The sequence below is a fragment of the Bos indicus genome, chromosome 2 (assembly GCF_029378745.1).
Source record: "Bos indicus isolate NIAB-ARS_2022 breed Sahiwal x Tharparkar chromosome 2, NIAB-ARS_B.indTharparkar_mat_pri_1.0, whole genome shotgun sequence".
NCBI classification, from domain to species: domain Eukaryota; kingdom Metazoa; phylum Chordata; class Mammalia; order Artiodactyla; family Bovidae; genus Bos; species Bos indicus.
In genome coordinates, this window is record NC_091761.1 from 71,349,157 (window position 1) to 71,372,100 (window position 22,944).

The window sequence follows — 22,944 nt, forward strand, 5'->3', positions numbered from 1 at the left end:
CCAGTTTCTCCACATCCTTGGCAACTCCTGTTATTTTCCTTTGTTATGATTGCTATCATCATCTTTGTCAACGATCGTAGCCATCCAAGTAGGTATGATGTAGTCCATCACTGTGGCTCTGATTTGCATTTTGACCCTTACTCCTTAGGAGGAAAGTTATGACCAACCTAGATAGCATATTAAAAAGCAGAGACATTACTTTGCCAACAAAGGTCCATCTAGTCAAGGCTCTGGATTTTCCAGTGATCATGTGTGGATGTGAGAGTTGGACTGTGAAGAAAGCTGAGCGCCGAAGAATTGATGCTTTTGAAGTGTGGTGTTGGAGAAGACTCTTGAGAGTCCATTGGACTGCAAGGAGATCCAACCAGTCCATCCTAAAGGAGACCAGTCCTGGGTGTTCATTGGAAGGACTGATGCTGAAGCTGAAACTCCAATACTTAGGCCACCTCATGCGAAGAGTTGACTCATTGGAAAATACCCTGATACTGGGAAGGATTGGGGGCAGGAGGGGAAGGGGACAACAGAGGATGAGATGGCTGGATAGCATCACCAACTCGATGGACATGAGTTTGGGTAGGCTCTGGGAGTTGGTGACAGACAGGGAGGCCTGGCGTGCTGCGATTCATGGAGTAGCAAAGAGTTGGACGCGACTGAGCAACTGAACTGAAGTGAATGATGAATAAGATTGAGTGTCCAGGTCTCTTTATTCATAAATATTTTAGCATGTGTCACTGGAAGACAAGCTTCCCTGTGGGGAGCATGTTGTTCACTCTACTTGTGTTGCTGGCATCTGCAACTTCTCTCTTCTTTGGTGTGCTCTCCTGCATCAGCTCTGCAGTTCAGCTGAGACCCTCCATCCTGAAATCGATTGTGGTATTCTGATGGGTTCTGGAAATTGTTTTTGGTTTTTTTTCTCCCCAGGCAGGTGCACCTCGGTAAGGATCATATGTCCTTTAAATTTAAAAAAGACATTTATGAGGAGCGGCAAAGAGTAAACAACAAATACAAGGTCAGAATCACTGCTAATCTGATATCATTTATTTCACCAAATATTTTTAATTCCTGCTATATGCAAGATGTCACAGCCGAAGGAAAAAAAAAATCTTACAGTTAAGTTGGAAGGGGAGGCTGATAACATGCCCACCGTTAGCAGTGAATTGAGGCTGGCCATACCTGTCACTGGAAACATCCTCTAAGTAGTGTAGCGATTCAAGGGACAGCGAGAGAGGACTCATCTAACTAGAAAGCTTCCTAGGAGACACAGTATGGTTTTGAAAAGTAGTAAATAAGAAACAGGCATCCAATTCAGAGTCAGGGAATGGCTCCAATTTGGGCTGGAATGCTGGGCATGATCTACAGTGCATGGAGATAAGAGACACAGAGACAGCAGCCAGGAGCCACACCAGAGCCAGGTCCAAACTAAAGCTGGAGGCCCAGGCCAACAGCAGGAAGCTGAGCAAAGCAAGAGGGATGGAGGATTCAGATTGAGTGGGCATGAGAGCCCAATGGCACAGACACTCAAGGGTGGCAACTTCTTGCTCAAGGGAGATGGTCAGTAATGTTCACTTCTGAGATGTTCATTATAAATAAGTAGAGTCTGAATAAAGATACAAGGAGTCTCTCTCTTTCTTCTAACAACACCTTTGCCAATCCCTTTTTAAAATTGCCTATTTTATTTGACTTGTGGTGGAGGAGAGTTAGGTCTCTCCCTACAAAATCTGTGTTTTGAACCTGAGGTCCACAGTCTCAAACTCCACATGTGTTTGAGATCAGCTGTGTTCATATAAGAGCTGAACTTATATGAGTTCAAATGCTGACAACCATAGATGTCTCTCATTTCTGTTTTGTTTTGTTTATTTTACTGAAGTATAGTTGATTTTGTTGAGGTTCAGTCACTCAGTCGCGTCTGATTCTTTGTGACCCCATGGACTGCAGCATGCCAGCAGGCTTCCCTATCCTTCACTGTCTCCCAGAGTTTGCTCAAGCTGATGTCCATTGAATTGGTGATGCCATCCAACCGTCTCATTCTCTGTCACCCCTTCTCCTCCTGCCTTCAGTCTTTCCCAGCATCAGGGTCTTTTCTAATGAGTCAGCTCTTCACATCTGGTGGCCAAAGTGTTGGCGATTCAGCTTCAGCATTAGTCCTTCCAGTGGGATATGCATACTCCAGTGGCGTGTGCAGGATTGATTTCCTTTAAGATTAACTGGCTTTATCTCCTTGCTGTCCCAGGGACTGTCAAGAGTATTCTCCAACCCCACAGTTCAAAAACATTCATTCTTAAGCACTCAGCCTTTATGGGCCAACTCTCACGTTTGTACATGACTACTGGAAAAACTATGCCTTTGAGTATACAAACCTTTTTGGCCAAGTGATGATTCTGCTTTTTAATACACTGTCTAGGTTTGTATAGCTTTCCTTCCAAGGAGCAAGCATCTTTTAATTTCATTGTCCACAGTGATTTTGGAACCCAAGAAAATAAAGTCTGTCACTGTTTCCATTTTTTCCCCATCTATTTGCCATGAAGTGATAGGACTGGATGGCATGATCTTTGTTTTCTGAATGTTGAGTTCTAAGCCAGCTTTCTTACTCTCCTCTTTCAGCTTCATCAAAAGGCTCCTCTTTGGTTTCTTGCATTAGGGTAGTGTTATCTGCATATTTGAGATTATTGATATTTCTACCTGCAGTCTTAATTCCAGCTTGTGCTTCATCCAGCCTGGCATTTCGCATGATGTACTCTGCATATAAGTTAAATAAACAGGGTGACAATATACAGCCTTGACGTACTGCCTTCCCAATTTTGAACCAGTCCCTTGTTTCACGTCTGGTTCTAACTGTTGCTTCTTGACCTGCATAGAGGTTTCTCAAGAGGCAGCTAAGGTGTTCTGGTATTCCCATCTTTTTAAGAATTTTTCAGTTTTGTGATCCACACAGTCAAAGGCTTTAGCATAGTCAATGAAGCAGAAGTAGATGTTTTTCTGGAATTCTCTTGCTTTTTCTGTGATCCAGTGGATGGTGGCAATTTGATCTCTGGCTCTTCTGCCTTTTCTAAATCCAGCTTGTACATCTGGAAGTTTTCGGTTCCCATATTGTTGAAGCCTCACTAGCATGTGAAATGAGTGCAGTTGTGCACTAGTTTGAACATTCTTTGGCATTTCCCTTCTTTGGGATTGGATTGAGAATCAACACTGAGTGGCCTTAGTCCTGTGGCCACTGCTGAGTTTTCCAAATTTGCTGGTATGTTGAGTACAGCACTTTAACAGCATCATCTTTTAGGATTTGAAATAGCTCAGCTGAAATTTCATCACCTTCACTAGCTTTGTCTGTAGTAATGGTTCCTAAGGCCCACTTGACTTCTTACTCCAGGTTTCAGGATATCTGCTTCTAGATGAGTGACCACACCATCCTGGTTATCCAGGTCATTAAGACCTTTTTTGTACAGTTCTTCTGTGTATTCTTGCCACCTCTTCTTAATATCTTTTGCTTTGGTTAGGTCCATATGTTTCTGTCCTTTATTGTGCCCATCCTAGCATGAAGTATTCCCTTGGTATCTCTAATTTTCTTAAAGAGATCTCGTCTTTCTTATTCTGTTGTTTTCCTCTATTTCTTTGCATTGTTCACTTCAGAAAGCTTTCTTATCTCTCCTTACTATTCTTTGGAACGCTGCATTCAGATGGATATATCTTTCCTTTTCTCCTTTGCCTTCACTTCTCTTCTTTTCTCAGCTATTTGTAAGGCTCATATTAGTTTCAAGTATACAGTACAGTGATTCAGTTATACACACACACACATATATGTATATATATTCTTTTTGAGATTCTTTTCCCTTATACATTATGACAAAATACTCTATAGCTCAAAATACAGTGTAGCTCCCTGTGCCATACAGTAGGTCCTCTTATTTCCAAATAAGGTGTTAATGTGATGGTTGGAATAGATTTCTTGAAGTTCAATCTTTATTTATTAATTTTTAATTTTTATTTTATATTGGAATAGTGCTTCTCTGGTGGCTCAGTGGTAAAGAATCTCCCTGCCGATTCAGGAGATGCAGTTTCCCTCCTTGGGTCAGGAAAATCCTCTGGAAAAGGAAATGGCAACCTACTCCAGTATTCTTGCCTGGGAAATTCCATGGACAGAAGAGCTTGGCAGGCTGTAGTCCACTGGGGTTGCAAAAGAGTCAAACATAACTTATTGACTAAACAACAACATAGTTGATTAACAATGTGTTAGTTTCAGGTGTGTGACACAGAGATTCAGTTATCATTGTTGTTCAGTTGCTAAGTTATTGTTCAGCCACTAAGTTGTGTCCAACTCTTTCGGACTCCATAGACTGCAGCATGCCGGACTCCCTTGTCCTTCGCTAGCTCCTAGAGTTTGCTCAAATTCATGTGCATTGAATCAGTGATGCCATCCAATCATCATGTCCTCTGCTGCCGCCTTCTCCTCCTGCCCTCAGTCTTTCCCAGCATCAGAATCTTTTCCAGTGAGTCAGCTCTTCACATCAGGTGTCCAAAGTATTTGAGCTTCAGCAGCAGTCTTTCCAATGAATATTCAGGGTTGATTTCCTTTACGATTGACTGGTTTGGTCTCCTTGAAGTCTTAAAGTACTCTTAAGAGTCTTCTCCGGCACCACAGTTCAAAAGCATCAATTCTTTAGTGCTCAGCCTTCTTAATGGTCCAACTCTCACATTTGTACATGACTTCTGGAAAAACCATAGCTTTGACTGTATGGACCTTTGTCAGCAAAATAATGTCTCTGGTTTTTAATATGCTGTCTAGGTTTATAATAGCTTTTCTTCCAAGGAGCAAGCATCTTTTAATTTCATGACTGCAGTCACCATCCACAGTGATTTTGGAGCCCAAGAAAATAAAGTCTGTCACTGTTTCCACTTTTTCCTCCTCTATTTGCCATGAAGTGATGGGACCAGATGCCATGATTTTCATTTTTTCAGTGTTGAGTTTTAAGCCAGCTTTTTCACTCTCCTCTTTCACCTTCATCAAAAGGCTCTTTAGTTCCTCTTCACTTTCTGCTATTAGAGTGGTATCATCTGCATTCAGTTATACATATATGTATATCTATTTTTATCAAATACTTTTCCCATTTAAGCTATTATAGAATATTGAGCAGAATTCCCTGATCTATACAGTAGGTCCATGTTGGTTATCCATTTTAAATATAGTAGTGTGTGTATGCCAATCAGTTTAGTCTTAAAAATGACTGTGGACAGTGTAGCTGAGAACCAAGCTAATTTTAGAAGTTAATTAACAAATAATAAAACCCACAGAGAAGCAAAAGCTAACACATTTTTGCAGTGTGTATGGTCCTTTTTACTGTGGAGGCAGGTATGTACAGACACTGACCAAGCCAAGCCAGCCTTCCTGGGAACAACCTGGAAGTGCCCAGTTTGGAACAAGGGAGATTACTCAGGGGCCAGGAGGACACAAGTAATAGGGGAAGGGGGGTGATCTGGGGGAAGGGGGATTAAGGGGGGGACTCTTAATCCAGGGACGAGACAGACCCCCAACCTCCACCAGCCAGGAAAAGGGGAGAGATCACATGCCTGTGTTAAACCTGATACTTGGTTAATTAGCTCTAAGGAGCTTAAAACTTTACTGGGACGTTAAATTTCTTTTAAATGAAATCTCTACACCCCCATGGTGACACAGTTTCCTAGAATCCTCTCTGTGAATTTTAAATGCTTCAAATAATTTCCAGAGACTATCGTAAAGATCCCCTGGAGGAGGAAACAGCAACTCACTCCAGTATTCTTGCCTGGAAAATTCCATGGAGAGAGGAGCCTGGCGGGCTACAGCCCATGGGGTCTCAAAGAGTCAGACACGACCGAGTGTGCGCGTGCATGCACACACACACACACACACACACACACTCTAATTTTAATAAGAAGGTGTTGGGTTTGTGCTTCTAATAAAACTTTCCATATTTAAACAGTAGGCGTACTTGCAATGATCATTTTAACCACCACTCCCAGAGGGAACATCATGGATGGATTAGACCAATTGCTTAATGTGTTTCTACCCATTTTAAAGAGAAATAACAGTTGTAGTTGTGTGCATCTGTATTCAATTTTAATATTTTCAATGATTGAAAACCCCAGCTAGATAGAGGAGATCCTATTTTGTATGAGGAATTCCAGCGACGCAAGACAGAAGTTCACCCCAAACGGATTTTACACGACCTGAAAGAAGTGAGTAACTTTTCTTTATTTGGATTCTAATTGTCAGCAGCTCTTTATATGCTTATTTTTTAAGCATATAAGCAATTTTCTAGAAATCCTCTTACCAAGAGATTTTTAATAATTTTTAACTTGCTTACCTTTTCACAGAGTGTTTTTTTCCCAACATGTCCACAAGTCAGGCATCAATTTGAGATTATCGGCACCCTATACAGGCACCTCCTTCCCACACTCTGCTTTCTCCTCTTGGTCTCCGTTTTTTTTCCCCCTTTGCTGTCCAAGGGCTTCCCTGGTGGCTCAGATGGTAAAGTGTCTGCCAGCAACCCTGGAGGCCCAGGTTCCATCCCTGGGTTGGGAAGATGCCCTAGAGAAGGAAATGGCAACCCACTCCAGTACTCTTGCCTGGAAAATCTCATGAATGGAGGAGCCTGGTAGGCTACAGTTCATGGGGTCGCAAAGAGTAGGACACGCCTGAGTGACTTCACTTTGCTGTCCACGCCCCTGTCTGCATGCTGATCCTCAGGGTGGGTCCCTGGGTGGGTTCCTTGCCCCCTCGCTCCCCTTGTCAAACAAGACAGGAAGTCAGACACCAGAGCACTGGCTCCAGCTCCACCACGGATATGGGATCCGGGAGGAGCTCTTTCAGCCTTGGTGCCGCAGTGTCCTCAACTGCGAAGTGGGGACAGCAGCCCCCGCCAGAGTTTCTTCTGTCATGTGACAGTTTCTGGTTAAAAACCTCAATTTTTAATTTTTGTTTATTCTTTAAGTTTTATTTTATTGAAGTATAATTGATTTAAAAGTATAATTGGTTTTATAAATCAATTTATAATTGATTTCTAATTGATTGTGTTAGTTTCTGCTGTACAGCACAGTGATTCAGTTATGTATGTATATGTGTGTGTGTGTATATATATATATATATTCTTTTTCCATTATGTTTTATCAGAGGATGTTGAATATAGTTCCCTGTGCTATACAGTGGGACCTGTTGTCTATCCCAATTTTTAATTTTAACAATGGAAAGATTCTTCTCCATCTCCCACCTCCATCATTCTCACTTTTCTCTTCTGGATCTGTCAAATCTGAACTATTTTCACCTTTTTCCTTCTCCCCCACATGTCCTCTGGCCCCAAAGTCTTGCCAGTCACTCTTCCATGAGGCCACCCCCAGGTCCACCGTCACACCCCGACGCACCTCAGCCTCGGCTTGTTCAGCAGATCCGCCTTCTCTTCTGTGGCCCACTGCCCGGGCCAATGCGGGGCTGATCCATTTCCAATGACTCTGTCTTCACATTGTTTCTCTGTTCAAGAACCTGCAGCGCCAGAGGCTCTCATGGCCTCTCGACACCCCAGGCACCCTTTCCTTCCCAGCCAGTTACTGGTGTTTATGCACATGTGCACATGGTGTGCGGCTCTAGTGAGGACCACACAGTCTGGCCCCCCCATTCCAAGGCACCCCATCCCCCATCACAAGGGACTGATTTCCATGTGACTTCATTCTTTCCCAGGGCCACATGTGTTTGTTCGATCTTGCCTATCTAGACTATACATTTCTTTCTTTCTCTCTCTCTTTTTTGATGTAATATTCACAATTTTCCAAAAAGAAAACTCAGCAAATGAGGAAAACAGAAACTTTTGTAAACTGATAAATTGCTTTTTTAAAAAAAATTGCAGTAAAAGTCTTTCCAATTGGTGAAAGTTAGAAGTATTATATGTACAAGGAAGCATAAGCTCTTTTATTCAGTATTGTGTTAGAGATTCTATATAGTGTAAGCATGATAAGAAAAAGATATAATAAAAGTCATAAATATTGGAGAGAAAGATCTTTGATTTCATATGATATAATTGACTATGATTATAAAAAATCTAAAAGAATCTATTGCCAGAATAATTCGTCTTACTGAATTTGTGAGAGAGCTTGGCAATTGTATATAAAATCATTGTACAATATGTATGTATTTTCACATACAAGAAAGAAAATGTTAACATATAATTTAATAAACATGTAATTTACAATAGCAAGCAAGTACCTAGAAGCAAATCTAACAATTACAAAGCTTTACACTAGAACAGCAACAAAGATCTAAATAAGTTGAAAGATTTTTACAGACATTTCATGGAAAAGGATAAACATTGCAAAGATGTCACCTCTTTCTAAATTGATCTATAGATTTAATGCAATCCAGTTAATATCTCAATAGACTTTCTCATGGAATTTTATAAACTCTTTAAGTACATATATATGTATATATACACAACATGAACATGAGTATTATCATGTAGATACGTGTGTGTGTATACTTGTAAGCCACCAGCTTACCTGGTGGCTCAGTGGTAAAGAATCGCCTGCAGTGCAGAAGACGCAGGAGATTTGGGTTTGATCCCCAGGTCAGGAAGATCCCCTGGAGAAAAATGTCAACCCACTCAAGTATTCTTGCCTGGAAAATCCCATGGACAGAGGAGCCTAGTGGGCTACAGTCCATAGGGTTGCAGAGTTGGACACGACTGAGTGACTGAGCACTCACGTACACATAGGAAAGAGAAAAGGCTTGAGAATTTTTTTAACTTAAAATGACTAAACTGGGGGAGAGGACTGCCTCTGAAGGAGACAAAGTCTATGAAAAAGTCAGATCATTAAGGCAGTGTGGTGCTGGCATACGGATGAAACCAAAGAGAAAGCCAGAAACAGATCTGCATTATATATATGTGACATTGAGTCACTAGAAAAATGAGACTAGACTACATTTCTTAAAACCCAAATCTTGTCTTGCTTTTGGTTCCTAACCCAAGAAGTAGTTCCTATAATGCTGTGTGCACCAAAGTGCTTAATAAATGCTCATTAAATGGAAGAACAAATAACTTGATTTGAGATCAAACTCTGATTTTTATTAAATAATTATGCATGGAGTTAAAATTTAAATCTAAGATGGACTGATATTTTGTGCTCACAGAAAATCCAAGAATTTCATCCTAATTTTGACCCACTCGTTAATAATACTTGGGTCAACAGATTCCGAGCACAGAGACGGTTTCAACAAGCGGCTCGCAAGGTAAGTCTCAGCACCACGTTGAAGTTTTCCTGTGTTTAACAATGGGAAATTGAGCAATGAGTTTTTTTATAACAACTTTATTGAGATGCAATTCACATGCCATAAAATTCACTCCTATACAGTATACAATTCTCTAGTTTTTTGTATAGTGCAGAGTGGTACAGAGACCTTCCCTAGTGGTTCAGTGATAAAGAATCTGCCTGCAATGCAGGAGCCACAGGAGATGCAGATTCGATCCCTGGATCAGGAAGATCCCTTGGAGAAGGAAATGGCAACCCATGCCGGTATTCTTGCCTGGGAAATCCAATGGACAGAAGAGCCTGGTGGGATCTAGTCCATAGGATCATAAACAGTTGAACACAGCTGAAGTGACTTAGCACACAGAGTGGTGCAGCCATCACCACTATCCAATTTTCAGTTCAGTTCAGTTCAGTCACTCAGTCATGTCCGACTCTTTGCGACCCTGTGGACTGCAGCACAGCAGGCTTCACTGTCCGTCACCAACTCCCGGAGTTTACTCAAACTCATGTCCATTGAGTTGGTGATGCCATCCAACCATCTCATCCTTTGCCATGCCCTTCTCCTCCTGCCTTCAATCTTTCCTAGCATCAGGGTCTTTTCTAAGTCAGTTCTTCACATCAGGTGGCCGAAGTATTGGAGTTTCAGCTTCAGCATCAGTCCTTGCAATGAATAATCAGGACTAATTTCCTTTAGGATGAACTGGTTGGATCTCCTAGCTGTCCAAGGGACTCTCAAGAGTCTTCTCCAACACCACAGTTCAAAAGCATCAGTTCTTTGGCCTTCAGCTTTCTTTATAGTCCAACTCTCACAGCCATACATGACTACTGGAAAAACCATAGCTTTGACTAGATGGACCTTTGTTGGCAAATTAATGTCTCTGCTTTGTAATATGCTGTCTAGGTTGGTCATAACTTTTCTTCCAAGGAGCAAGTGTCTTTTAATTTCATGGCTGCAGTCACCATCGACAGTGATTCTGGAGCCCCCAAAAATAAAGTCTGTCACTGTTTCCATTGTTTCTCCATCTATTTGCCATTAAGGGATGGGCTGGATGCCATGATCTTAGTTTTCTGAATGTCAAGTTTTTTTTTTTTTTTGAATGTCAAGTTTTAAGCCAACTTTTTCACTGTCCTCTTTCACTTTCAAGAGGCTCTTTAGTTCTTCTTTGCTTTCTGCCATAAATGTGGTGTCATCTGCATATCTGAAGCTATTGATATTTCTCCTGGCAATCTTGATTCCAGCTTGTGATTCATCCTGTCCAGCATTTCTCATGATGTACTCTGCATATAAGTTAAATAACCTGGGTGACAATATACAGCCTTGATGTATATTGATGTATCTCCTTTCCTGATTTGAAACCAGTTCTAACTGCTGCTTCTTAACCTGCATACAGATTTCTCAGGAGGCAGGTAAGATGACGTCTGGTGTTCCCATCTCTTTAAGAATTTTCCACAGTTTGTTGTGATCCACACAGTCAAAGGCTTTGGCATAGTCAATAAAGCAGAAGTAGGTGTTTTTCTGGAACTCTCTTGCTTTTTGGATGATCCAGCAGATGTTGGCAGTTTGATCTCTGGTTCTCTGCCTTTTCTATAACCAGCTTGAACATCTGGAAGTTCACGGTTCTTATACTGTTGAAGCCTGGCTTGGAGAATTTTGAGCATTACTTTGCTAGCATGTGAGATGAGTGCAATTGTGCGGTAGTTTGAGCATTCTTTGACATGGCCTTTCTTTGGGATTGGAATGAAAATGGACCTTTTCCAGTCCTGTAGCCACTGCTGAGTTTTCCAAATTTGCTGGAAGATTGAGTGCAGCACTTTCATAGCATTATCTTTTAGGATTTGAAATAGCTCAACTGGCATTCCATCACCTCCACTAGCTTTGTTCCTAGTGATGTTTCCTAAGGCCCACTTGACTTCACATTCCAGGATGTCTGGGTCTAGGTAAGTGATCATACCATCTTGATTATCTGTGTCATGAAGATCTTTTTTGTATAGTTCTTTCGTGTATTCTTGCCACGTCTTCTTATTATCTTCTGCTTCTATTAGGTCCATACCATTTCTTTCCTTTTTTGTGCCCATCTTTGCATGAAAAGTTCCCTTGGTATCTCTAATTTTCTTGAGATCTCTAGTCTTTTCCATCCTATTATTTTCCTCTATGTCTTTGCATTGATCACTGAGGAAGGCTTTATTATCTCTCCTTGCTATTCTTTGGAACTCTGCATTCAAATGTGTATATCTTTCCTTTTCTCCTTTGCCTTTCTCTTCTCTTCTTTTCATAGCTATTTGTAAGGCCTCCTCAGACAACCATTTTGCCTTTTTGCATTTCTTTTTCTCGGGGATGGTCTTGATCACTGCTTCCTATACAATGTCACGAACCTCTGTCCGTAGTTCTTCAGGCACTCTATCAGATCTAATCCCTTGAATCTATTTGTCACTTCTACTGTTAATCGTAAGGGATTTGATTTAGGTCCGATTTTAGGACATTTTTATCACTGGCTAAAGAAACCCTGTTCCCCTCAATAGTCACTCTAGCCCTCCAGTCACTGTCCACTTTCTGTCTATGTGGATTTTCATATTCTGGACATTTCATATGTGTAAAATCATATAGTACACAACCTTTTGTAACTAGCTTCTCTCACTTAACATCTTTTCAAGGTTCATCCGTGGTACAGCAGGTTTCAGTACCTCATTCCTTTTTCAGGATGAATTGTGTTCAGTCATATGGAAATACCACACTCTTTTTTTCTAGTTATTGGTTGAAACATTGCAGCTGTACCTGTTTTTGGCTATTGTGATGGGAATAGGATGTCACAAACATTTATGTACAAGTTTGTGGACATATCTTCAGTTCCTGCGGTGTGTCCATCTAGGAGTTGCATTAATGGGCCATATGGAAACTCTAGAACCATAGGATGCTGGTTAGTTATTCCTAGAGAGCATCATGGGGTGTTCTTGTGGGATATGGGCTCTGACATCCAGGCTGCAGCTCTGCTTTCAAGGTGTGTCCTCTCACCACCTGGCTTCTTCACCCTTACATTCGTCTCCAGCCAGCACATTTCCTGTGATCAGGAACAAATGAAGATCTGTTAGTCTCTAAGGTCAGTAAAGGGTGTGAGTGACCCCTGGTCTGGCTACCTACTCCCCTCCCCAGCTGCCCCATCCTCTGTGTGATCCTAGACCTCATCTGCTTCCTAAACATCAGCTCCTTATCTACTCCTCCTCACTGTTCACTCAGAATGCCAGTCCATCTCACCTCCCTCTGTTCACAGCTGGCCTTCAGGCAGCTTAGCCTACCCCTCCTCCAACAAACTGTCCTGTAAGCCTCAGCACTTAGCCATCTTTGGGGGCCCTCTTGCATCTTGTGCTGCCTGTCGACCTCTGGGGTGTGGCTGCCTGGGGAGCAGAATCCCCCTCCAGGAGGGAAGCAGTGGTTAAGACTTGGGCTCTGGCCTGGGCTGCTTGCCCTCCGTTGCTGGTGCTACTTCTTTTTCTGCATGCATGCCTAGTTGCTTCAGTCTTGTCTGATTCTTTTCAACCCTATGGACTGTAGCCCGCCAAGCTCCTCTGTCCATGGGATTCTCCAGGCAAGAATACTGGAGTGGGTTGCCATGCCCTCCTCCATGGGATCTTCCTGACCCAGGGATCGAACCCACCTCTCTTACATCTCCTGCATTGACAGGCGGTTTCTTTACCACTAGTGCCATCTTTACTCCAGTATAGCTTTTTTAATTTTTTATTTTGCAAACTTTACTTATTTATTTATTATTAATTTTTGAAATTTATTTTTGGCTGGGCTGGGTCTTTGTTGCTTTGTGAGGGTTTTCTCTAGTTGCAGTGAGCAGGGGCTACTCTTTTTTGGAGTACACGAGCTTCTCATTGTGCTGACTTCTTTTGTTGTAGAGCACAGGCTCTAGATCTGGGAATCAGTAGTTGCAGTGTAGGGGCTCTCAGGTATTCAGGCTTCGCAGTTGCAGCACAGGGGCTCAGTAGTTGTGGCTCGTGGGGTCTCTAGCACGGGCTCAGTAGTTGTGGTGCACGGGCTTAGTTGCTCCGTGGCATGTGGAATCTTTCTGAACCAGGGATCGAACCCATCTCTCCTGCACTGACAGGTAGATTCTTATCTACTGCACCACTGGGGAGTTCAAGTACAATTGATTTACAATGTCATGTTGATTTCTGCTGTACAGGAAAGTGATTCAGTTACACATACATATGTATTCTTGCTCATATGCTTTTCCATATGGTTTTTCACAGACTATTGAATATAGTTCCCTATACTATACAGTAGGACCTTGTTGTGTATCCATTCTGTATACAATAGTTTGCATCTGCTAATCCCAAACTCCCAATCACCCCTCCCCCAACCCCCTCCCCCTTGGCAACTACCAGTCTGTTCTCTGTGTCTGAGTCTGTTTCTGTTTCATAGATAAGTTCACTTGTGTCATAATTCAGATTCTACATATAAATGGTATCATACGATATTTGTCTTTCTGTGTCTGACTTACTTCACTTAGTATGATAATCTCTAAATCCATCTGTATTGCTGCAAATGACATTATTTTACTCTTTTTTATGGCTGAGTAGTATTCCATTGTATATATGTACCACATCTTCTTTACCCATTAATCTTTCTGAGGACTTTTAGGTTGTTTCTGTTCAGCTCTTGTAAATAGTGCTGCTGTGAACATAGGGATGCATGTGTCTTTTCAAATTCGAGTTTTCTCCAGGTATCTGCCCAGGAGTGGGATTGCTGGATCATATGATACCTCTATTTATAGAGTTTTGAGGATTTCCATACTGTTCTCCACAGTGGCTGCACCAGTTTCTATTCCCATCTTGGTGCTACTTCTCATGAGCTTTTCAGTCTTGGTAAAGTTCCATGACCTCTGCCCTCTGTCTCCTCATCTGTCACTGAGGACACCAGTGAGAGCTGTCTCAGGGCTGTCAGGAAAGTTAAGTGAGTCAACACGTAGAAGAGACTCCCGCAGTTTACATTGTGGGTATCTTCCAGGCAGCGCTTGCAGCCTAGGCTGAAACTAGTCCTGGTGGATAGAGCAGAGCTCACTGCATCAGTGACCTGCTCCCAGACCTCCCAGGCCCTGTAACCGGTGTCCCTGCTAGGGCTTTGTCTAGGTGGCTCTGTGCCCATGGAGGACAGAGGTGGCCACAAGACACTACCTGCCAGCAGGACTCCCACTGCCACCCCAGCCACTTGCTCTGGACCAGCCCACCTGGCTCAGCAGTGTGTGTCTGGCTTTGAGTGGCATTTCTGTCTTTTCTGCACACTTCCCAGAAGGTATTGTCACTTAGATATGCAAACCTGTCCCCAGCCTCATGGCTCTGCCATCTCCTCGGCTCAGCCACACCCCATCATCTCTCACCTGGACCACCTCAGTCCAGGCCTCCCTAAGCCTGGACAAGATTGGACCTCTCCCCAGGGAAACCCTCTGAAAGCCCCCATTGCAACTGGAATGACATGCATAACTTCTATCACAATGACAAGGCCATCCTGGGTTTCTCTCTGTCCTTTAAGCTTGTCTCCTTTGTTTCTGAGTCAGGATCTTTGCACCTGCTACTTCCTCTGCTTAGAACTTTCTTTCCAGGGCCACTGTCTCCTCATTGTTCAAGTCTTAGATCAAACTTAACCTTGGAGAGGCCATCCTTACATCCCTCACAAGAGGCCAGACACTCCACCCCAGCCCCTCAGTCATGCCCTCATGTGTTCACTCTTTTTTATTTTATTTATGGTATTTATCCTGTCTGTTGTCATCCTGTTATACATACAGACACACGCACAGAACATCAGCTCTGTGTAGGCAAGGCATCCATTTCTCCACACTATGTCTGCAGTTCCTTGAGCAGGACTGTCTGCAGAGTAGCTGTGTCATAATATTCCATAAATGACAAAGTCTGTCCCCAGATGGAAAGGAGCATGATCTGTGACATCAGCAGGCCCCCAACTCGATGTGCAGGGAGCACAGCTCCAGCAGTATCTGCTCTGGATGCAAAGCCTGGGAGCATACAGCCAGCATTGCCCCAACCCACTGCCAGGCTTCTAAAGAATCCTCCACTCAGTTTGTCCTTCAATTCTGATAATAACACAACAGCAGTGTCACTACTCAGATTCACCCTGGAACTTGTCGCTCTTTCCACTCTGGAAATTTGAGAAAACTGAAGCTCGTAAACTGGGTGGGTCAAGGCCCAGTAACAGCCTGGTCTCTGTATCCAGGCGGGTCTGCACTGCCCGGACCTTGGCACCTGCAGCCTTGTCTAAGGCAGCGTGTAACGTCCTGGGAATTCCCAGGTGGGCTCAGCTCCTGGTTGTGGTTGTGGAAAGTGAGCTGAATTGAATGCCAAAGCGAGCACTGATTAATAATGTGAAATCATTATTCTTTCTAATTCCAGGTCCTGATTCATCGCCGCTTGCTTACTATGCTGAATGCCGTCCGTAACATACAGAAAGACATCATTATGAAAAGGTTCACTCAGGAAGGACAGTCCATGGCACAAGGTAGAGCAGCTGCCAACAGCTGTGTTTCATCAGCATACACCCTAAGCAGGGGGCTTCTCTGTGATGAAGTTAGCTTTCATAAATCACATATCCTGGATTTTTTTAAATTATTGAAGTATAATTGACTTACAATGCTGTGTTAATTCTGCTGTACAGCAAAGTGATTCTGTTATACATAAATATACATTTTTTAGAAAATTGTTTCCCATTGTGGTTTATCACAGGATAGTGAATATAGTTCCCTTTGCTATATAATAGGACCTTGTTTATCCATTCTGCACACAATAGTTTGCTTCTGCTAACTCCAAACTCCCATTTCATCTCTCCCCACACCTGCAAGGTCCCCTGCACCTTGACAACCACAGGTCTTTTTTCTTTCTGTTTTGTAGATAAGTTCATGTGTCATATTTTAGATTCAACATATAAGTATATATATGGTATTTGTCTTCCTCTTTCTGACTTACTTAGTGATAATCTCCAAGTACATCCATGTTGCTGCAAGTGGCATTTTTATTCTTTTTTGTGGCTGAGTAATATTCCATTTTATATATATATATATATATATATATATGCCATATTTTTTTATCCATTCATGTGTCAATGGACATTTAGATTGCATCCATGTCTTAACTGTTATAAATGGTGCTGCTATGAACATAGCACATTTTATTACATTTTAATTATTCTTTTTTCCTCCTATATTATTTTATCTCTGATACTGACATTTCTAATAAACTCTTTAAAAAAATCATAAAATTTACCTGTGAGTTAAATGTGGACACCTGTAAAATGAATTTATATGTTTCTTTAATTTAATCTTTCTCTTTGCTGACAAGGACAAAGAATATTCATCAGAGATACTTTCATTAAGAATTACAGTTTTAGGAGAACTTCTGATTCAAGATAGGCAGAGTAGAATGATGTGCACTCATCTCCTTTTGCGAGAACACCAAAATCACAACTAGCTGTTGAACAACCATTGAGAGGAGAACACTGGAACCCACCAAAAAAAGATAACCTGTGTCCAAAGACAAAGAAGAAGCTGCAGCGAGATGGTAGGAGGGGCACAATCATAATAAAATCAAATTCCATACCCACTGGGTGGGCAACCCACAGACTGGAGAAAAATAATACCAAAGAGGCTCTCACTCTCTCTTATGAAGTTTCTGAACCCCATTTCAGGCTTCCAGCCTGGGGATCCTACAAAGGGACTGAATCCCCAGGGAATCTGACCTTGAAGGCCAGTGGGATTTGATTATAGGACTTCCACAAGACTTCGGGGAACAGACTCGAGTCTTTGAGGGCACAAACAAAATTTTGCACACACCAAGACCCAGAGGACAGGAGCAGTGACCCCATAGGAGACTGAACCAAAACTACTTGTTAGTGTTGGAGAGCCTCCTGTGGAGGTGTGGGTAGGCAGGGGCTCACCACAGGGACGGGGCACTGGCAGCAGCAGTCTGGGAAGGCCCCCCGTGGCATAAACCCTCTTGGAGTTCACTACTAACCCTACCACGTAACTCATCTGGTAAAGAATCCACCTGCAATGCAGGAGACCTGGGTTCAATCCCTGGGTTGGGAAGATCCTCTGGAGAAGGAAATGGCTACCCACTCTAGTATTCTGGCCTGAAGAATTCGTCCATGGGATCACAGAGTTGGACAGACTGAGTGACTTTCACTTTCACTTTCAAAAAAAGAGCCTCTAGACCCCAAGGCTGGGTTGCCTCAGGCCAAACAACTAACAGGGAGGGATTGTTAGTTGAATTAAAGTTTTAAAGTTTTACTGAGCAAGGGCCTACCCACCAGAGCAACACTTAGCTTTTCCTGCCCTCTCCTTCCCATCAAAAGCTTACAGAAACCTCTTAGCCTCCTTCATCAAAGGACAAACAGAAGAATCAAGAAGAACCACAATCCCATAGCAGCTAGAACAAAAATCACATTACAGAAAGTTAATCAGGATGAAAAAGCAGAGAGTTATGTCCCAGATGAAGGGACAAAATAGAACTCCAGAAAAACAACTAAATGGAGATAGCAACCTTTCAGAAAAAGAATTCAGAATAATGATAGTAAAGATGATCCAGGATTTTGGAAACAGAATGGAGAAGATGTAAGAAATGTTACCAAAGACCTACAAGAACTAAAGAACAAATAAACAGAGATGAACACTAGAAGGAATCAATGGCAGAATAACTGAGACAGAAGAACAGATAGGTGACCTGGAGGACAGAATGGTGGAAATCACTGACAGAGTAGAATATAGGAAAAAAGAATGAAAAGAAATGAAGACAGTTTAAGAGACCTCTGGGGAAACATTAAATGCACCAGCATTGGGGGAGGAGCTAAGATGGCGGAGGAGTAAGACGGGGAGAACACTTTTTCCCCCGCAAATTCATCAAAAGAACATTTAAACGCCGAGTAAATTCCACAAAACAACTTCTGAATGCCGGCAAAGGACATCAGGCACCCAGAAAAGCAACCCAAGTCTTCAAAAGGAGATTTTTAATTTATGCTTTTTGGTATTTGTTATCAATTTTGTACCTATATTTTCTTTATAATTTTTGCAACTTTGTTTTTGTTTGTTTGTTTGTTTCTCTCTTTCTTTTTCTTCTTTTTTTTAACATTGTATTTTTGAAATTCCAAACTCTACTCTAGATGTTTAACTTTTGCTTTTTGGTATTTGTTATCAATTTTGTACCTATATTTTCTTTATAATTTTGCGACTTTGTTTTTGTTTGTTTTTCCTCTCTTTCTTTTCCTTCTTTTCTTTAACATTGTATTTTTGAAATTCCAAACTCTACTCTAGATTTTTAATTTTTGCTTTTATGTATTTGTTACCAATTTTGTACCTTTAAGAACCCAATCTTCAGTACCCATTTTCCACTAGGGAGCGAGATTACTGGCTTGACTGCTCTGTCTCCCTTTGGACTCTCCTTTTTCTCCACCAGGTCGCCTGTGTCTCCTCCCTAACCCCTCTCTACTCTACCCAACTCTGTGAATTTCTGTGTGTTCCAGACGGTGGAGAACACTTAGGGAACTGATTACTGGCTGGATCTGTCTCCCTCCTTTTCATTTCCCCCTTTTATCCTCCTGGCCACCTCTGTCTCCTTCCTCCTTCTTCTCTTCTCTCTATAACTCCGTGAACATCTCTGAGCGGTCCAGTTGTGGAGTGCACATAAGGAAGTGATTACTGGCTAGCCCACTCTCTCCTCTGTTGATTCCACCTCATCTCATCCGGGTCACCTTAACTCCCTCCTCCCTCTTCTCTTCTCCATGTAACGCTGTGAACCTCTCTGGGTGACCCTCATGGTGGAGAAACTTCTCATCTTTAACATAGATGTTTTATCAATGGTGCTGTATAGAAGGAGAAGTTTTGAAACTACTGTAAAAATAAGACCGATAACTGAAAGCAGGAGGCTTAAGTCCAAGCCCTGACTCCAGGGAACTCCTGACTCCAGGGATCATTAATTGACAGGAGTTCATCAAACACCTCCATACATACACTGAAACCAAGCACCACACAAGAGCCAACAATTTCCAGGGCAAGACATACCAAGCAAATTCTCCAGCAACACAGGAACACAGCCCTGAGCTCCAAGATACAGGCTGCCCAAAGTCACCCCAAAACCATAGACATCTCATAACTCATTACTGGACACTTCATTGCACTCCAGAGAGAAGAAATCCAGCTCCACCCACCAGAACACCGACACAAGCTTCCCTAACCAAGAAACCTTGACAAGCCACCTGTACAAACCCACACACAGCGAGGAAACGCCACAATAAAGAGAACTCCACAAACTGCCAGAATACAGAAAGGATACCCCAAACTCAGCAATTTAAACAAGATGAAGAGACAGAGGAATACCCAGCAGATAAAGGAATAGGATAAATGCCCACCAAACCAAACAAAAGAGGAAGAGATAGGGAATCTACCTGATAAAGAATTCCAAATAATGATAGTGAAATTGATCCAAAATCTTGAAATCAAAATGGAATCACAGATAAATAGCCTGGAGACAAGGATTGAGAAGATGCAAGAAAGGCTTAACAAGGACCCAGAATAAATTTAAAAAAAGAGTCAATATATAATGAATAATGCAATAAATTAAATCAAAAACACTCTGGAGGCAACAAATAGTAGAATAACAGAGGCAGAAGATAGGATTAGTGAATTAGAAGATAGAATGGTAGAAATAAATGAATCAGAGAGGAAAAAAGAAAAACAAATGAAATGAGGACAATCTCAGAGACCTCCAGGACAATATTAAACGCTACAACATTCGAATCATAGGGGTCCCAGAAGAAGAAGACAAAAAGAAAGACCATGAAAAAATACTTGAGGAGATAATAGTTGAAAACTTCCCTAAAATGGGGAAGGAAATAATCACTCAAGTCCAAGAAACCCAGAGAGTCCCAAACAGGATAAACCCAAGGCAAAACAACCCAAGACACATATTAATCAAATTAACAAAGATCAGACACAAAGAACAAATATTAAAAGCAGCAAGGGAAAAACAACAAATAACACACAAGGGAATTCCCATAAGGATAACAGCTGATCTTTCAATAGAAACTCTTCAAGCCAGGAGGGAATGGCAAGACATACTTAAAGTGATGAAAGAAAATAACCTACAGCCCAGATTATTTTGTACCCAGCAAGGATCTCATTCAAATATGAAGGAGAAATCAAAAGCTTTACAGACAAGCAAAAGCTGAGAGAATTCTGCACCACCAAACCAGCTCTCCAACAAATACTAAAGGATATTCTCTAGACAGGAAACACAAAAAACGGTGTATAAATTCAAACCCAAAACAATAAAGTAAATGGCAACGGGATCATACTTATCAGTAATTACCTTAAACGTAAATGGGTTGAATGCCCCAACCAAAGGACAAAGACTGGCTGAATGGATACAAAAATAAGACCCCTACATATGCTGTCTACAAGATACCCACCTCAAAACAGGGGACACATACAGACTGAAAGTGAAGGGCTGGAAAAAGATTTTCTATGCAAATAGGGACCAAAAGAAAGCAGGAGTAGCAATACTCATATCAGATAAAATAGACTTTAAAACAAAGGCTGTGAAAAGAGACAAAGATGGTCACTACATAATGATCAAAGGATCAATCCAAGAAGAAGATATAACAATTATAAATATATATGCACCCAACACGGGAGCACTGCAATATGTAAGACAAATGCTAACAAGTGTGAAAGGAGAAATTAACAATAACACAATAATAGTGGGAGACTTTAATACCCCACTCACACCTATGGATAGATCAACTAAACAGAAAATTAACAAGGAAACACAAACGTTAAACAATACAATAGACCAGTTAGACCTAATTGATATCTATAGGACATTTCATCCCAAAACAATGAATTTCACCTTTTTCTTAAGCGCACATGGAACCTTCTCCAGGATAGATCACATCCTGGGCCATAAATCTAGCCTTGGTAAATTCAAAAAAATTGAAATCATTCCAAGCATCTTTTCTGACCACAATGCAGTAAGATTAGATCTCAATTACAGGAGAAAAACTATTAAAAATTCCAACATATGGAGGCTGAAGAACACGCTGCTGAATAACCAACAAATCACAGAAGAAATCAAAAAAGAAATCAAAATTTGCATAGAAATGAATGAAAATGAAAACACAACAACCCAAAACCTGTGGGACACTGTAAAAGCAGTCCTAAGGGGAAAGTTCATAGCAATACAGGCATACCTCAAGAAACAAGAAAAAAGTCAAATAAATAACCTAACTCTACACCTAAAGCAACTAGAAAAGGAAGAAATGAAGAACCCCAGGGTTAGTAGAAGGAAAGAAATCATAAAAATTAGGGCAGAAATAAATGCAAAAGAAACAAAAGAGACCATAGCAAAAATCAACAAAGCCAAAAGCTGGTTCTTTGAAAGGACAAATAAAATTGACAAACCATTAGCCAGACTCATCAAGAAACAAAGGGAGAAAAATCAAATCAATAAAATTAGAAATGAAAATGGAGAGATCACAACAAACAACACAGAAATACAAAGGATCATAAGAGACTACTATCAACAATTATATGCCAATAAAATGGACAACATGGAAGAAATAGACAAATTCTTAGAAAAGTACAACTTTCCAAAACTGGACCAGGAAGAAATAGAAAATCTTAACCAACCCATCACAAGCACGGAAATTGAAACTGTAATCAAAAATCTTCCAGCAAACAAAAGCTCAGGTCCAGACGGCTTCACAGCTGAAATCTACCAAAGATTTAGAGAAGAGCTAACATCTATCCCACTCAAACTCTTGCAGAAAATTGCAGAGGAAGGTAAACTTCCAAACTCATTCTATGAGGCCACCATCACCCTAATACCAAAACCTGACAAAGATCCCACAAAAAAAGAAAACTACAGGCCAATATCACTGATGAACATAGATGCAAAAATCCTTAACAAAATTTTAGCAATCAGAATCCAACAACACATTAAAAAGATCATACACCATGACCAAGTGGGCTTTATCCCAGGGATGCAAGGATTCTTCAATATCCGCAAATCAGTCAACGTAATACACATTAACAAATTGAAAAATAAAAACCATATGATTATCTCAATAGATGCAGAGAAAGCCTTTGACAAAATTCAACACCCATTTATGGTATAAGCTCTCCAGAAAGCAGGAATAGAAGGAACATACTCAACATAATAAAAGGTATATATGACAGACCCACAGCAAACATTATCCTCAATGGTGAAAAATTGAAAGCATTTCCTCTAAAGTCAGGAACAAGACAAGGGTGCCCACTTTCACCATCACTATTCAACATAGTTTTGGAAGTTTTGGCCACAGCAATCAGAGCAGAAAAAGAAATAAAAGGAATCCAAATTGGAAAAGAAGACGTAAAACTCTCACTGTTTGCAGATGACATGATCCTCTACATAGAAAACCCTAAAGACTCCACCAGAAAATTATTAGAACTAATCAATGATTATAGTTAAGTTGCAGGATATAAAATCAACACACAGAAATCCCTTGCATTCCTATACACTAATAATGAGAAAACAGAAAGAGAAATTAAGGAAACAATTCCATTCACCATTGCAATGGAAAGAATAAAATACTTAGGAATAAATCTACCTAAAGAAACTAAAGACCTATATATAGAAAACTATAAA

At 41.2% G+C, this 22,944-nt stretch overlaps 1 protein-coding gene across 5 annotated transcripts in view; it reads left to right on the plus strand.

The window, feature by feature from the left end:
* The window catches only part of CFAP221 (cilia and flagella associated protein 221), a 133,752-nt gene that overhangs the window by 65,700 nt on the left and 45,108 nt on the right, over positions 1–22,944 (plus strand). For all 5 annotated transcript variants that reach the window (XM_070768924.1, XM_070768925.1, XM_070768923.1 and 2 more), the window contains 4 exons: positions 922–1,009; positions 6,115–6,204; positions 9,143–9,241; positions 15,664–15,769. In XM_070768924.1, the coding sequence (XP_070625025.1) occupies positions 922–1,009; positions 6,115–6,204; positions 9,143–9,241; positions 15,664–15,769 (383 nt within the window). The remainder of the gene's footprint in view (positions 1–921; positions 1,010–6,114; positions 6,205–9,142; positions 9,242–15,663; positions 15,770–22,944) is intronic.